The 13,618-nt window shown below is 42.1% G+C and overlaps 1 protein-coding gene across 3 annotated transcripts; it reads left to right on the top strand.

Moving 5' to 3' along the window:
• Positions 1-88: 88 nt before the first annotated feature.
• mapk14a (mitogen-activated protein kinase 14a) lies at positions 89-13,367 on the top strand. Of its 3 annotated transcripts, none has more exons than XM_084552665.1 (12): positions 89-470; positions 3,165-3,294; positions 3,471-3,529; positions 6,640-6,751; positions 7,970-7,999; positions 8,305-8,352; positions 8,461-8,575; positions 8,694-8,765; positions 10,278-10,357; positions 11,679-11,757; positions 11,913-12,086; positions 12,184-13,367. In XM_084552665.1, exons 1-12 carry the CDS (start codon positions 352-354, stop codon positions 12,246-12,248), a joined length of 1,083 nt encoding a protein of 360 aa, XP_084408791.1. In that variant the 5' UTR covers positions 89-351; the 3' UTR covers positions 12,249-13,367. The 3 variants fall into 3 exon arrangements, with proteins under 3 accessions (XP_084408791.1, XP_084408790.1, XP_084408789.1); XM_084552664.1 differs by lacking the exon at positions 10,278-10,357 and adding an exon at positions 9,752-9,831; XM_084552663.1 differs by lacking the exon at positions 10,278-10,357 and adding an exon at positions 9,752-9,831 and having other exon boundaries at positions 8,305-8,575.
• The last annotated feature ends 251 nt before the right edge of the window (positions 13,368-13,618 follow it).

Here is a 13,618-nt window from a genome sequence, read left to right as displayed (position 1 = left end):
CCTCTCGCCGCTCAGCTGTCCCGAGTCCCCCCCCACCCTCTTCTCTTCTCGCGAGATCTCGCTGCGTACTGCAAGCTGGGGCGAAATCTCGGGAGCAGTCTCTGAGAGTCCGCGGAGTGAGGAACAAACAGCAAGAAGACTTAAAAGCGTGCACGGTGATTCTGCAACATTTCACACAAGGAGGAAACCCCGCAACTCGAGGCCGCGTTGAGTTCCTTCAGGCGAAGAGGAAAAGTTTAATTTAGCTGCTCTGTTTTTGAAAGTTGTGTAAAAGTTTGCCTCTGCACGGCTCCGAGTTCTCCACCTTCACGGCAGAAAGTCGGTCGGTGGTCGGCTGTTGGTTCTGCAGGAATGTCGCAGAAAGAGAGACCCAAGTTTTATCGACAGGAGGTCACCAAGACGATATGGGAAGTCCCCGAGCGGTACCAAAGCCTGTCCCCGGTCGGCTCTGGCGCCTACGGCTCCGTATGGTAAATCTATTTTTACGTGAAGTGTTTAGTCACCTAACTTAACCTCCATTCATTTAGACGAGGCCTCGCTGCACACGGGCTAAAGTTGGGTTAGCTTGCCCTGATTGTTGGTTAGCAAGGTGGAGCCACGATGTGTCTCTCTTCCTCTTGTTGTCTGTCGAGTGTTTTTGCACTTGTTTAGTCCGTTATTCACCTTTTTTTTAAAAAAGTTCCCATGCGTCCAGGGAGGCCACGACGCAGGACGCAGCTCACATAAAATAACTTTAAACAGCTGAAGAAAAACGAAAGCATTCACAGTTGACTGGATAACTTGTCTTACTAATTGCACAATCCGTGTACGCTCACCGGCCAAAACATTAGGTACACTAGTTTCACAACGGATGCATTATAATATATTTATATTTTCGGTGAGAGCTCATATTTCATTGCTTCTGTTGCATTTATGTCCACTGTCAGTTACACTCACTGGCCAAATCATTAGGTACACTACTGAAAACAAGTGCTTTCTAATATAACAGTCCTGCATTAAATATTAGCCTTATTATAATGTTAATAGTGAAAACAGCATGGTATGATTATTTTGGAGGATGTAGTTTGTGCTTTCTGATATTTAGCCTGGTTCACTGGTTAAAATGGGATTGACACAATAATAGAAACGTGTGTCAGTAGTACAAGACAACACAGTTCAATACAACTACAAGCCACCTTTCCTTTGAAATGAAAACAAATACTGAAACCATAACCTTAATGAAGACGAGCTTAAGTTCAAGGCCGGCCGTCGCAGTAAATGCAATCCTTTTTATTGGTGTGCCTAATAAAGTGGCAGGAGAGTGTAGCTGCATGTCCAGACATGCAGACTTTAATGTCATTTAATCTGAGGAGGATAACAAATGTGCTTTAGGAGAATTGTTTTCCGTAAACTGATATTAACACACATTTATGAAATATAGATTTTCTCTTCTCATCTTAATGATTAAAGAAATCCACACTGGTCTGATTTGATTGGCACCAAATATTCAACAATTATGAGCAAATCTTGTCATTTAGAAATGTGAAAAATCCCAGTTTATCCAATGAGATTGGTTCCATATTGTTAAATAAGAACATATGCGGTTTTGTTAACAGTATTCTCACTTTTTTTTTTTTTTTTTTAGACTAGCCATTTTCCTGCAAAAAATAATAACTGCAATATGCAATCACATGTCAGTTAATTAGGCGTGGCTAGTGAAAATGAATCCATCCTTATGTAACGGCCCTTTATTGACAGAGGAAATGATTGCAGCTGATTAGATAAAGACTGCATTTCTTTTCATGTAAGCTGAATATAATAGATTGTCTTATCAAATAATATGTAGATAATTTGAGTGCGTTGATTCATCCTTTCGCGAGCTCTGAACATCGAGTGTTTACAGTAAATATGGTCAAATCTGCAGCACAGATCTGCATTCACAGAGGCTAAGAGGAGGTCATGCCTTCTGATTTGTGCCCCACATTAGAGTAACTTGATGGTAAGGTGGATTTCCTTAATGCTGCTTAGGGGTGAAAAGGTAAGCTTTCCATGAGTGGACTCTTTGCATTGGTGCGATGATTAAATAGGTTGCGCTGATACTATCTAGGACACGACAAAGTCTGCGGTGCACTTGGTTTAGTGAGCAGATGTTTGTTTTGCAAATGGAAGCGGACAGCTGTGCTGTTGCTGGGCAATGAGATAATCTGTTGCTGGTCAGATTACTGTCTGCTCACTAGTCCATTATTTGACTGATTGTTTTTTTTTTTTGTTTGTTTGTTTTTTCCAAAGAGTGTATTTACACAGTGACTTTAACATTGTGGTACTTTGTTGAGAGGACATGCGTGTCCAGTATCTTTAAAACAAATAAGAATGACCCTAAATCAGGAGCAGTAATGTGTGTCACGGTATTATTTATACATGAACTGAATTATGTCGTGTTTTTATGACAAGTGCTTGCACGCATAACCGTGAACTGATGGCACAAAGCTACTGCGCCTGGCCATCAGGAGTGACTTGGGTTTCAGTGGTTGCTATATGTGCAAAAGGGCAGGAGAAGTCAGGGATTTAATCACCCACCCTGTGATTTTATGAATCACCTGCTCTCGTAACTGAGCCCCAATATTATTTATATTTACAGTAGCTACTGTAGCAGAAAAGATTGGTCACCATAAAAGCAGTCGGTGTCTCATGTTTCATTCTTTTTTTAATTCGGATTTTTACTAAAACCTGACATTGTTATTGCTTGATATGGACGATCAACGATCATGTCCGTTGATGTTAGTGCATGCCTGGATACACCGGTCCCTTGACTGCCAGCATAAGTCACTTGAAGCGGTCTGACTTTGTTCAGGTGACCTGAGCAGGAGGAAGTGAGACAGTCGAAGGCACGCTGCAGCCAGAGCTGCTCCCAATCTGCTGAGAAATGACATTTTCTGCTGATGTCGTCCTTGACGCAGCCTTCAGCAGATCTTGCTGCACCTTCATTGGTTTTGAGGGCAAAGCCACATGAAACGCTTCAGTTTATCTTCTAAAATCTAATTTCTAGTTCAAAGTAAATATTTCCCACGTGTAGGTTTTGTTTGCGTCACTACATGCTGCAACCGTTGTGTTACTGTTGAATGATAAGCGTTATTACTAATGAGGTTTAAGCTCACATGCACCCCCCGCCCTACCTTTTTTTTCAGTTCTGCATTTGATACCAAGATGAACCTGCGGGTCGCCGTGAAGAAACTCTCTCGGCCATTTCAGTCCATCATCCACGCCAAAAGGACATACAGAGAGCTGCGGCTGCTGAAGCACATGAAACATGAAAATGTGAGCGAGCTTGTCCCTCTTCCCTTTGCTCAACCTGGCGATAAATGGCCATAAAGAACACACTGTTTGTGCTTGCTCATCCTCAATGTTTGCTTCAAAAACCTGCAGCTTAGTTAAGTAACGTTTGTTTTTATGAGCTGTTAATTTGACATTTTCTTCCCTTGTTTTGTTTGCAGGTAATTGGTCTCTTAGATGTTTTCAGCCCTGCTACTTCTCTGAAGGAATTCACTGATGTGTAAGTTGTGTTTTTTTTAAAGTAATTACCTTAATCCCACGATTCCTTGCTTTTCTTTTTTTCCTCCAGTCATGGTTTCACTCTTGGATAGTGATGTTGAAAACTGCAGCCTTTAGTTTCTTGCTATCAGACAATCCCATCTCCCTGGAAAACACCTGGAGGGAGGCCAGCAGACTAAGCACACTGGAACATTTTTAGAGTCGGTCTGTTAGTTACTCACTCTGTGGCCGGTATGAGAACTATTTCATCACCAGCCTCCTTCCTTGTGTTTCCTGGATTCTTTGTGAAACATAGTGTATGTGATTTGTTACTGGAAAACAGGTAGTTATTGTTTGTTGGTGTTGAAAGTAGCGAGGTATGGGAAGTGAATACCTAGGCTATGACTCAGTAAGGAGACGTGTCACGTGGGAACTATTTCCCTTCTTTGCAATTACATCAAGATAAAATGGTGATGGATTCGAGGTTGTGTCTCAGCAGAATACTTGGAGCCACTCAGTTGCACGTTCCTGTAAGGACAATTATTATTGACTCATCTTAATATTTCCGGAGCAGTGTGCGGTGCAGCACCCGGAGTCCCACTTCATTTTCTGAAGCCTTGGTCAACAACATCGGATGCATGCAATTTAGTGTGGGAGTAAACTCGGCACAGATGCTGGGAGAACGTGAGAACTCCCAAGAGCAGAACGCAGGCTGTGTGAGTTTTAAGAGGAGACCACAGGGCTTTCTGATTGGTAACTGTGGGAAACTGCAATCACGGCTTAATAGAAAATGATGCACATTGGTGCTTAGTCATACAGCTAGAGAGGAGGATATGTGAGTGTTTTGTCATATGAAGGAAGGATTTCAACAGTTGTGCAGAAACATTGTCATATGAAAAGCAAATTTGTTGAGCTAGGACATTTTTTTTGTTGTTTTAAATTTCTGTGGTAATCTATGGCTTCCTTCCTGGAAAATGTTTCAGATCCTGACTCACTGCATGTCGCCTTGTGATCAATTTATGTGGTCGTTGACAGTCTAAGCAATAATCTTTACATATGATTTACTGCTTTGTTGGGGATGTTCCAGTCGGTATCAGGAGAAAGGCATCTCAGCCAATCGGGTCTGATCTTTTGTATTTGTTTTACGACTGCCATAAACTAGAACCATACATTAAAGAACACGACGAAACATGTCAGCTGTCTAGAAATACGTTATAGAACAGAGGAGAGATTTCTGTGGTGTAGTTTTGTAATGCTGGACAAAACATATTTGTTGTGACTGTGGGAATGTTAAAGCTGAGCTCTTTATAAAGGTTTAAGTTTGTTAGCTGGTTATTTATTCCATTTTTTTGTTTTTGGATTCATCTGTCGGGCACGGAGGCCTACAATGGACAGATTTTGAAGTTTGAAGTGCACACGTGATCTAGGAGAATACAGATTACATGTGCAGTATTATTGTAAAGTTGATACACAGTGCAGAGCAAAGCTTGAGTCAGAGTTTTAGTTTCCTATCCATCCTACCATCTGAGAGGCATCTGACAAATGCAGTAGTTCTGCAACAGAGCTATGATCTCAACACTGTGGCCTCAGGCTGGTTTTACATGAAGAGCCAGAAGCAACCTCTTGTACTGTACTGTATTCAACACTGTCTCGGGAAGTTGTAGAAAATGTACTTGTGTACTAATTTCTGATATTTGCTGAGGTGGTGTTTTGTCCAACGTTGCTGTGAAACAGCACTGGACATCCTGCCAATGTTTGGTCTCAGGCCTCCCCGACGACTCTGTCGGATCAATCAAAATACCATGTGAAGTGTTTATGTGTGCAGGTTTATCAGTCACGTGCTTCTCATACGGTGCATGCAGATTGTCCTGATGAATTATTTTATTATATGCGCTCTTGGGGAGTTTGCCAAATGTTTCCGTAAAGTCACTTGATGCAGCTCCAGCTTGGATGTGCTCTCTCCGAAGTCGTGTTGCACTGCTGGTAATATATGCAGCAAGAATGACAAATGCTCAAAATAAAACCGTAACTCTGTCCAGCGTCGGGCTGATGGTGTTGAAAGAGCACAGTGCTAAATTGCTGGAATATGCTTGTGCATCAGTTTTGTAGAAACTGACCTCACAGTGCATTGAAACAATAAAGCATTTACTCACTTGCTGAGCTGCAGCAGCTCTGTTTGCCGTTGGAATGGCGAGCCCTCAACTCGAGAGGCCCCACCCTCCTCCAAGTTTAACATAATGTCACGGTGGACTGAGGGCAATAAAAGGTCACACATAGACTGTGTGTGTGAGAGAGACTGGACTCATGTGGGAAAGAGTTTAAAAAGTGGGTTGGTGAGTTTCTGTTTATCTGCACGTCTGCTGGAACGTTGGAAACATCGAGGAAAAAAATCTCCCGATATGCAGGTGCTCTGTGTGTTTCCCCTCGGCTCTAAAAATACAAACTGAGTCACAACCCAGTGGCTGAAGCTCCTCACTGCCCCAGACATGCTCCTGTTTCTATAGGAAAGACGGAAACAGAGGTGACTATTTATATGGCTCTGTTTTTTTGTTTTTTTTTCTTTCCAAGGCGGCTGAACTTGTCTGTACCCTTACGTGTGTGCTGCTGAGAACAAGTTCAAGCATTACCAGGTGCTATTTTAAGCCCGCGCTCTCAGCGCTGTGTGAGAATAGCGGCGTATTCATGAAATGGGTATTTGTTGAGCTGCAGAGCGACGGAGCAGCACATGGTTCTGTGAGTCTTGGCTTCAAAACTGCCACTGTAGCATCCTGCTCTTGCCTTCTTCGGTAAGTGCTGTTTGGGCATTTTAAACAGCTCTGGGATTAGATTTGAATCATCCACTGATGGAGTAACATTAAGCTCATTTATCTGGGGTGTGTTGTTAAATGACATTCCATTTGTGAAGGGCTTGGCCTTTTTAGTGCCTCTGGAGAGAAGTGGGTGAAAAGAAGCAGCAGCTAAACCGGTTTAAGCTCAACACAACCATATGGGAAATTAGTCGCAGGCTGCAAACAACTATTTATTTGAAAGTGCAGATATATTCATTTTATACCCGTCTCTCCTTTTACGAAGTGACACAATTATGCATGCATTGCTAACGACAATCTTTTTTTTTTTTTTTGTGATTTGCAGGTATCTCGTGACTCATCTAATGGGCGCCGATCTCAACAACATAGTGAAATGTCAGAAACTCACAGACGACCACGTTCAGTTCCTCATATACCAGATCCTCCGAGGGTTAAAGGTGAGGGTTATTACGAGAATATTTAACATTTTGAGAAATGTGCTCATTGACCTTCTTGCGAGAGAAGACCAATGCCTCTCTCATATTTACTTTGCTTTATATAAACACAAGGATACTGACGTCCCAGCTGGTTGGCTGGCAACGTCAAGCATCGACCAGCAAAGGTCACCGTGCCCGGACAAGAAAGGCTCTTTATTACGCAGCGTTTCTGCAACTTTCATCTGGATTTCTCTGGAGATGAGGGTTTAGTTTAGTGTCCACCTGTAGTACTAGTGCTTATTCAGAGTTATCCACTCTACACTGATCAGCCACAACATTAAAACCACTGAAGGATGAGGTGAATACTCAGTACAATGCAGTGTCTAGCTGGGAAACTTCTGGTCTTGACATTCATGTGGGTGTTACTGAGACATGTACCACCTGACCAGGCGACCCTGCCCCATAGTAAACAACACTAGCCTTTGACAGAAGCGATTATTGTCTGTAGACGAGCGAAGTGTTGGTGCCACTCTAGAGTTTCTTGTCAGAGAGCTGGTTCTTTTGCTCGCAAAACGCAGTCGACTAACTCGAGGCAGGCGAGCTGCGCCAAGTTACAGCCGATGTTTACAGAATCTTTCCTGCTGTTGCCACATTGCACTAAAACCTTTCCACTGGCAGACAGATAGGATGTGTTCATTGTGTTATAGGAAGTGCAGCGTATGACGATGTTCTCGGTGCTTCACGGCAGCGCAAGTAAACAACTTCTCCTTTCCGGGCGATGCAGTGTAAAAACACAATGAAATGGCACGGCTCGCTGCTCTTCGTGCCACAGTTTGATACAGCTAGTTCTCCAGGAGAGGAGAAGATGAGATGCTCTGACACTCCTTGTAAAGCTACAGTGTTCAGCTATTAGAACAATTAAATAACCAAGGTGTTGCGTGTTGACGGGGTTTTACGTCTGGACAGAGCTCCAACCTTTCCCTGTGTTTATGGGAATGTCTCGTCTCATGCTTGTAGCTCCATATATCGATCAGGCAGACATTATCTGCCTCTTAAAAAGTGTGACGGCTTGAATAAATCGTCTTTAACCTGACCTGTCTGTTCTATTAACGTTCAAGTTAGATGAATCATCATTTTTTTGCGGTGCATCTGACATCTTCTTTTGTTGTGAATCAATACACCTACCTCTAAACTAATCATGTCATTTAATACCCTCTTTCTCCTCCTATCCCTCTGCAGTACATCCACTCGGCAGACATCATTCATAGAGTAAGTGTTATGTTTGATTTTTGTCTGACAAATGTCACTCTGAATCTGATTGGGCGGGGGGCGGTGTCAAGGTTTTTGAAATCTTCCGCTTGGCAGCATCATGCTTGTGCAAACACTGAAGGGAAGTCATTAAACCTTTATGTTACATAGAGTTCGAGATGTAAAGCTTTTATGTTGAACAAAGGGAAAGATTTATATTTATCCATAAAGAGTGGGAATGTATTTCCAGAACAAGATAACAGATGTGCTCTCTTTCCACTAACATAAATCACACTAATTCACATTCACGGCTTTCCTCCCTTCAGGATTTGAAGCCTAGTAACTTGGCAGTGAATGAAGACTGTGAGCTGAAGGTCAGTGAACCGCATCTCTTATTCAATACACGAGTTTATCTCAAATCTGCCCACAGATGTGAATATTCTCCAAACGCCGCAGCCTCTTTAATCTTAAATCGCTTTCAGATTTTGGACTTTGGTTTGGCACGGCACACGGACGATGAGATGACCGGCTACGTGGCCACCCGCTGGTACCGCGCCCCAGAGATCATGTTGAACTGGATGCATTACAACATGACAGGTATGAGGCTCCCCCGAGCTTCCTCGTCGACTTCCTGCATGCACATGTCACGTTGTAGAGGAGTTTATTGACGAGCAAACCGTCGTGTTTGTCTTCTGCTTTTCTTTCTGTGTTTCAGTGGATATTTGGTCAGTCGGATGCATAATGGCAGAACTTCTCACTGGAAGAACTCTGTTTCCTGGTACTGACCGTATCCTTTTTTACATGTGCAGCGCTCACCAAGCTGCTCGGACTGTGACACGTAATTTGAATAACAAATCAAGCAGGTTAAATGGACATCAACATTGATTTATGATGTTTATGTCAGCATAATAGCGGATGATCTACAGCCCTTATTTTCTCTCGTCTTCTTATGAAAACCTACTTTTCTGCTTTCCTCTTCCAACGTGACGCTGCCTGAGGTGATAAGATAAACGTGACGCTGATAGTACCTGCTTCTATTCTTCCCTCTGGCTTGACTTATGCCCTTTTTAGTAATGTCTCCACGTTCATCTCTTCCGATCTGTCGGTGTGCGTCATTGGCTGCGTTTATATGGACACATAAAATTAGAATAATAGGCCAATCACAACAAGAGTGCCTCATATAACCACGTCAACTGGAGAAGACCAGACGGAAGGAAAATCGTTTCAAATTAGGTTGAGGACGCGGGTCAGCCTCGGTCATCTTTAGCTGTTGAATTAATTCAGCATTGACAACAGGAAGAAACACCTAAAAATAAAAGATCTGTACTGACTGATGTTTTGGAGCACGTCCATGTAAAGGTGGAATTTCTGATCACGTTGAAGCAATATTATTCACGTAGACAAGGCCAATGACGTGCATCCACTTTCTGCCTGACCAATCTTTTGTTCTATTAATCTTCCTGAGTCTGTGCTTCACCTTTCTCTCCTCCTGTTGTTGTTTTTTTTTTTTTTTTTTGTGTGACTGTCTGAGTTTGTAACCAGGTGTACCACTGGGCTGTCTACCGCCTCCACTTCTCTTCTGTTGAAACCTGTCATCATAAATTCATTCTGCGTTGTCCACAGATAACTTTTTACATCCCTTTTCCTCTCTCATCTGTTTAAAAATGTGAAGCAATGAAACAGATTTTAAGTGGTATAAGTTTCACAAAGGAGGTCAGTCTACAAAAGTTTCCCTCATCCAGCGTCTGGTCTTCCTTTACCGTTTGCTGGTAGACATTGATCAGTTGAAGTTAATCATGATGGTCGTCGGAACTCCAGGGCAAGATCTTTTGATGAAAATATCTTCAGACTCTGTGAGTTCACAAAGCCGTGAAAGTTTTTTCCTCTAAACTCGCCACTCTGCTTTGCAAGAATGTGATGTGTCTGCTTTCTAATCGACAGCATGTTTTCCACCCTTCAGCTTTTACGGGTTTGAGACTCTCTGCCTCCTTTCACAGGATGAATTAAGTGCTGTTTGCTGTGAGATTAATGCGACACAAGTGATTGAGCTCTGACTTTCACTGACTGGCTCTAATGTAAAGTGTTGTCTTGTGTCTTTCCTCTAAATCTGACCATGACTCCTCTTTTACCATTTTTTAATTTATTTTTTTTTGGTCACGTTTTGCTTTAAAGCTTGAAGTTTGCTTTTCAACATAACACTGTGGTGTACACAGAATTCAGTCGCACAGTGTTAAGTTGAGAAACGGCTTCTTAACCAACCTGCTCTGTCGCTATACTCCCCTTGACACAAGCTTCATAGATATAAACCAGCTTCAGCAGATAATGCGTCTGACAGGAACGCCCCCAGCAGCTCTTATAAGCAGGATGCCCAGCCATGAGGTGAGCAGGATCCACAGTTTACTTACTGTATATCAGACGGTAGGCTGGGTCAGACTTGCTGCTCAGCTCTCTCCTCAGTATCCTGCATTTATGTTGAGTATCACCTCAAAATGGCAACATGTAACCGTGGTAATATTTGATGCCAGTTATTTTACGTCGCACATTTATCTTCTGCAATGACGCATTGAAAACATTAACGGCCACACCGACCTGGGCCCGTGACCTCATGAAGTCAAGCGGGGTGTGAAGAGAAGCAAGGCCTCCCGCGGCCGCAAGCAGGTGTCTGAAAATCCTGTTTAATCATAGCAGTTGTGCGGTGTCTGACAAGCTTGCTGCATGTGAGTGGAGCAGTGATCGCAACGAGCGGCTCTGAACTGTGTGGTAAAAATTAAACATGCACAGTGTGCGCAGTAGCTAAGCTTACCGTTTGTGACACAGTACTTACTAACAGCAGTCGTAACTTTTCCGTGCCGAAGAATCTTTCCTCTGTGGTTTTTCTTTGTGTTTTTCTTTGTTGAAATTTGCCGCCTCGCTTCTCTTAACGTCTTTTTTGTGTAATTTTTTATTTATTTTTTTACTCCAAATGACGGAATAATTGTCAGTCTGCAAACTAAACTTCTTGTACACTGAGAGATTTATAAATTAAATTAAAAAGAAGGGATATGTTATTGGATCATTTTAATTTTTGTTATGAAAATATAATTCAATACTCACAATGACTGTTGGATATACAGATATTACCGTCAATGTAAACATTCATTGTGATCCAGATCAACTGATCCAGTTTCAGCCACGTTCCCTCTTCCCTGTGTTGCTAGGCAACACGCCTGGCCTGCCAATCACTCATTTGCCTCGAGGTACACGTAGCTGTGCACAGCAGCCGTGTGCAGCGTCGGCTCCTCGTGTCTCACTTCAGGCAGTCAAAAACTCACCTGAAACTCCCCAAGAGCTTCACGAATAATTCTCCGTGAAACTTGACCTTCTTCTTGTTTATGTTCCTATATTTTTCTCTCGGTTGCCCGGTAACAGGGACTTCAGGATGACCTAGTTTATTGTAAACAGTCGGTGTCGTCTCAGACAAGGGAACACAACAGTCTTTTGGGTGCATACACGTTACTGCTGAGGGCTTGAGTCTTATGAACAACATGCATATACATTGAGTGTAATGGGGTATTTATAGTCATTGCTTTAGATAGATGTGTAATAACTGAGCAGGTGGGTGCACTGAATTGAATCGGTAGCTTGAAAATAATCTGCCAGGACTTGTTGCTGCTAGTGGGTGCTGACATTTGTATGTTTATTGCTGTTTTTTTTTCCCCAGGCCAGGAACTACATCAGCTCCTTGCCAAACATGCCCAAGAGGAACTTTGCTGACGTATTCATTGGTGCCAATCCTCAAGGTAATGCCTCGGAAAACCGGCTTTTCAGGACATGGATTGTGTTGAGTTATCATGCATCTCCAGTTAACCGCCTTTATTAAAATCAAATCCTCCCAGGACAGGACAGTAGGAGCATAGGCTGTTTGCGATTCAGCTTTATTTATGTGTTTTTTAAGCTGTGGACCTTCTGGAGAAAATGCTGGTTCTGGATACAGACAAGCGGATAACGGCAGCCGAGGCTCTGGCTCACCCCTACTTCGCCCAGTACCACGACCCAGATGACGAGCCCGAGGCTGAGCCGTACGACCAGAGCTTTGAGAGCCGAGAGCTGTCGATTGAAGAGTGGAAACGTACGTTGAAGTATTAAAAAGAAAAATTATGTCTTCTCTAACAAAGAGGAATCATGATTCTTATTTTAATTTTCATTTCCATTTTGTTTTTTTGCAGGATTAACCTACGAAGAGGTGTGTAGCTTTGAGCCGCCCATCTTTGACGAGGATGACATGGAGTAATGAGATCCACATCGACCGCAGCCCCCCGTCAGTTTAACAAGAGCATTAGTGTAAAACTCCCAGACACATATTGGACATTGTCAATCAAAAACATTATCCATTTTTGGTAAGAAGTTCATTATCAGTACATGGAAAGAATGAATTTGACCAGTTATAATATTATTATACTTATTATTATTATTATTATTATTATTATTTATGAACCACTATTGTTGATTAATGTCTTTCGCTGGGAAATGTCACTTCTTGCCATCACCTGAAATTATTTTATATCCTCCAGACTTTTTTTAAATTCAGACTTTGATGACTCATCACTGTGACACTGAAATGCTGAAACACCTGGACCTATAGCTGTGCTATTTTGTGTTTTTAAAATTTCCTGTTGAATAACTTATAAATAAGCTTATGTCCATCAATTGAAAAAGGAATATGCTAGTTTACCACTCACCTGCCAGGCTGTCTCACACAGCACTGGGTCACATTCATTTGTCATCGCCACGGTTCTTCTTGTATTTCAAAAGACGTAAGTTTGAAGTGTTTCATACAGTATCTGTGACGGAAGTAGATTTTATGTTTTTAGACATTTGATGAATTGAGAATGTGCCTGCTCTGTGTAGTCTTTGACCTTTTACTGCTCACATTTGACACATTTCAGTGTTTATGTTGATAGTTTAGATGCCCTGTGAGACACTTGCATGTTAAAATCTGAGCCTTTTAAGGATAAATCTCTTTAACTAGGCTCAGAAAAAGGAAAAGAAATACTCCTGAGTACATGCTCTGCTCAGAAATATGTAAATATTTGTGCCATATTTTTTAAATCTGATTCATTGTCGTTATGTTATGAAGCAATCACTGTTAGCATGTCCATGAAGATGTTGTGTGCGTCTTCGAGTGTGTTGTTGGTTTACAGGAATTTTTAAGTGTCATGCTATAACCTATGACAGACATGAGGTAGAACCTACCTGTGATAGAAAACCTGCATAAATGTGTAAAAGAGGGATTTGTATTTATACTTTGTGGAGGTGGTATTTATAAGCAGCAATCGAAAAATCCCTTAAACTATTTTCAGTCCCGCAGAGTAACTACTATCTTCAGCCCTTTGTTAAACAAAATAAAGAATTATTTTTAAGAGAAAATGATGTTTGCTGTTTTGCTTTCAAACTAAACTGCTGCATCCCTCCTCTGTGATTTCATAGTTAAATAATAACAGCATGTGGATTCTCTCCGGGTACTCTGGCTTCCTTCTACCGTCCAAAGACATGCTCGTTGGGTTCATTGGTGATTCTAAATTGGTGAACGTGTGAATGGTTGTCTGTCTCTCTGTGTTAGCCCTGCGATAGACTGGAGAACTGTCCAGGGTGTACCCTGCC

This window comes from Chelon labrosus (genome assembly GCF_963514085.1).
Source record: "Chelon labrosus genome assembly, chromosome: 10".
Taxonomy (NCBI): Eukaryota; Metazoa; Chordata; class Actinopteri; order Mugiliformes; family Mugilidae; genus Chelon; species Chelon labrosus.
This window is presented reverse-complemented; position numbering and strand designations above follow the sequence as displayed.

Bases quoted from the DNA above. Each gene is read 5' to 3' on its own strand.
- mapk14a (XM_084552663.1), top strand. From the start codon at position 352: ATGTCGCAGAAAGAGAGACCCAAGTTTTATCGACAGGAGGTCACCAAG. The intron at 8,576-8,693 runs GTATGAGGCTCC...TCTGTGTTTCAG, and splicing joins GATGCATTACAACATGACAG to TGGATATTTGGTCAGTCGGA. The intron at 8,766-9,751 runs GTATCCTTTTTT...GTTTGCTGGTAG, and splicing joins TCTGTTTCCTGGTACTGACC to ACATTGATCAGTTGAAGTTA.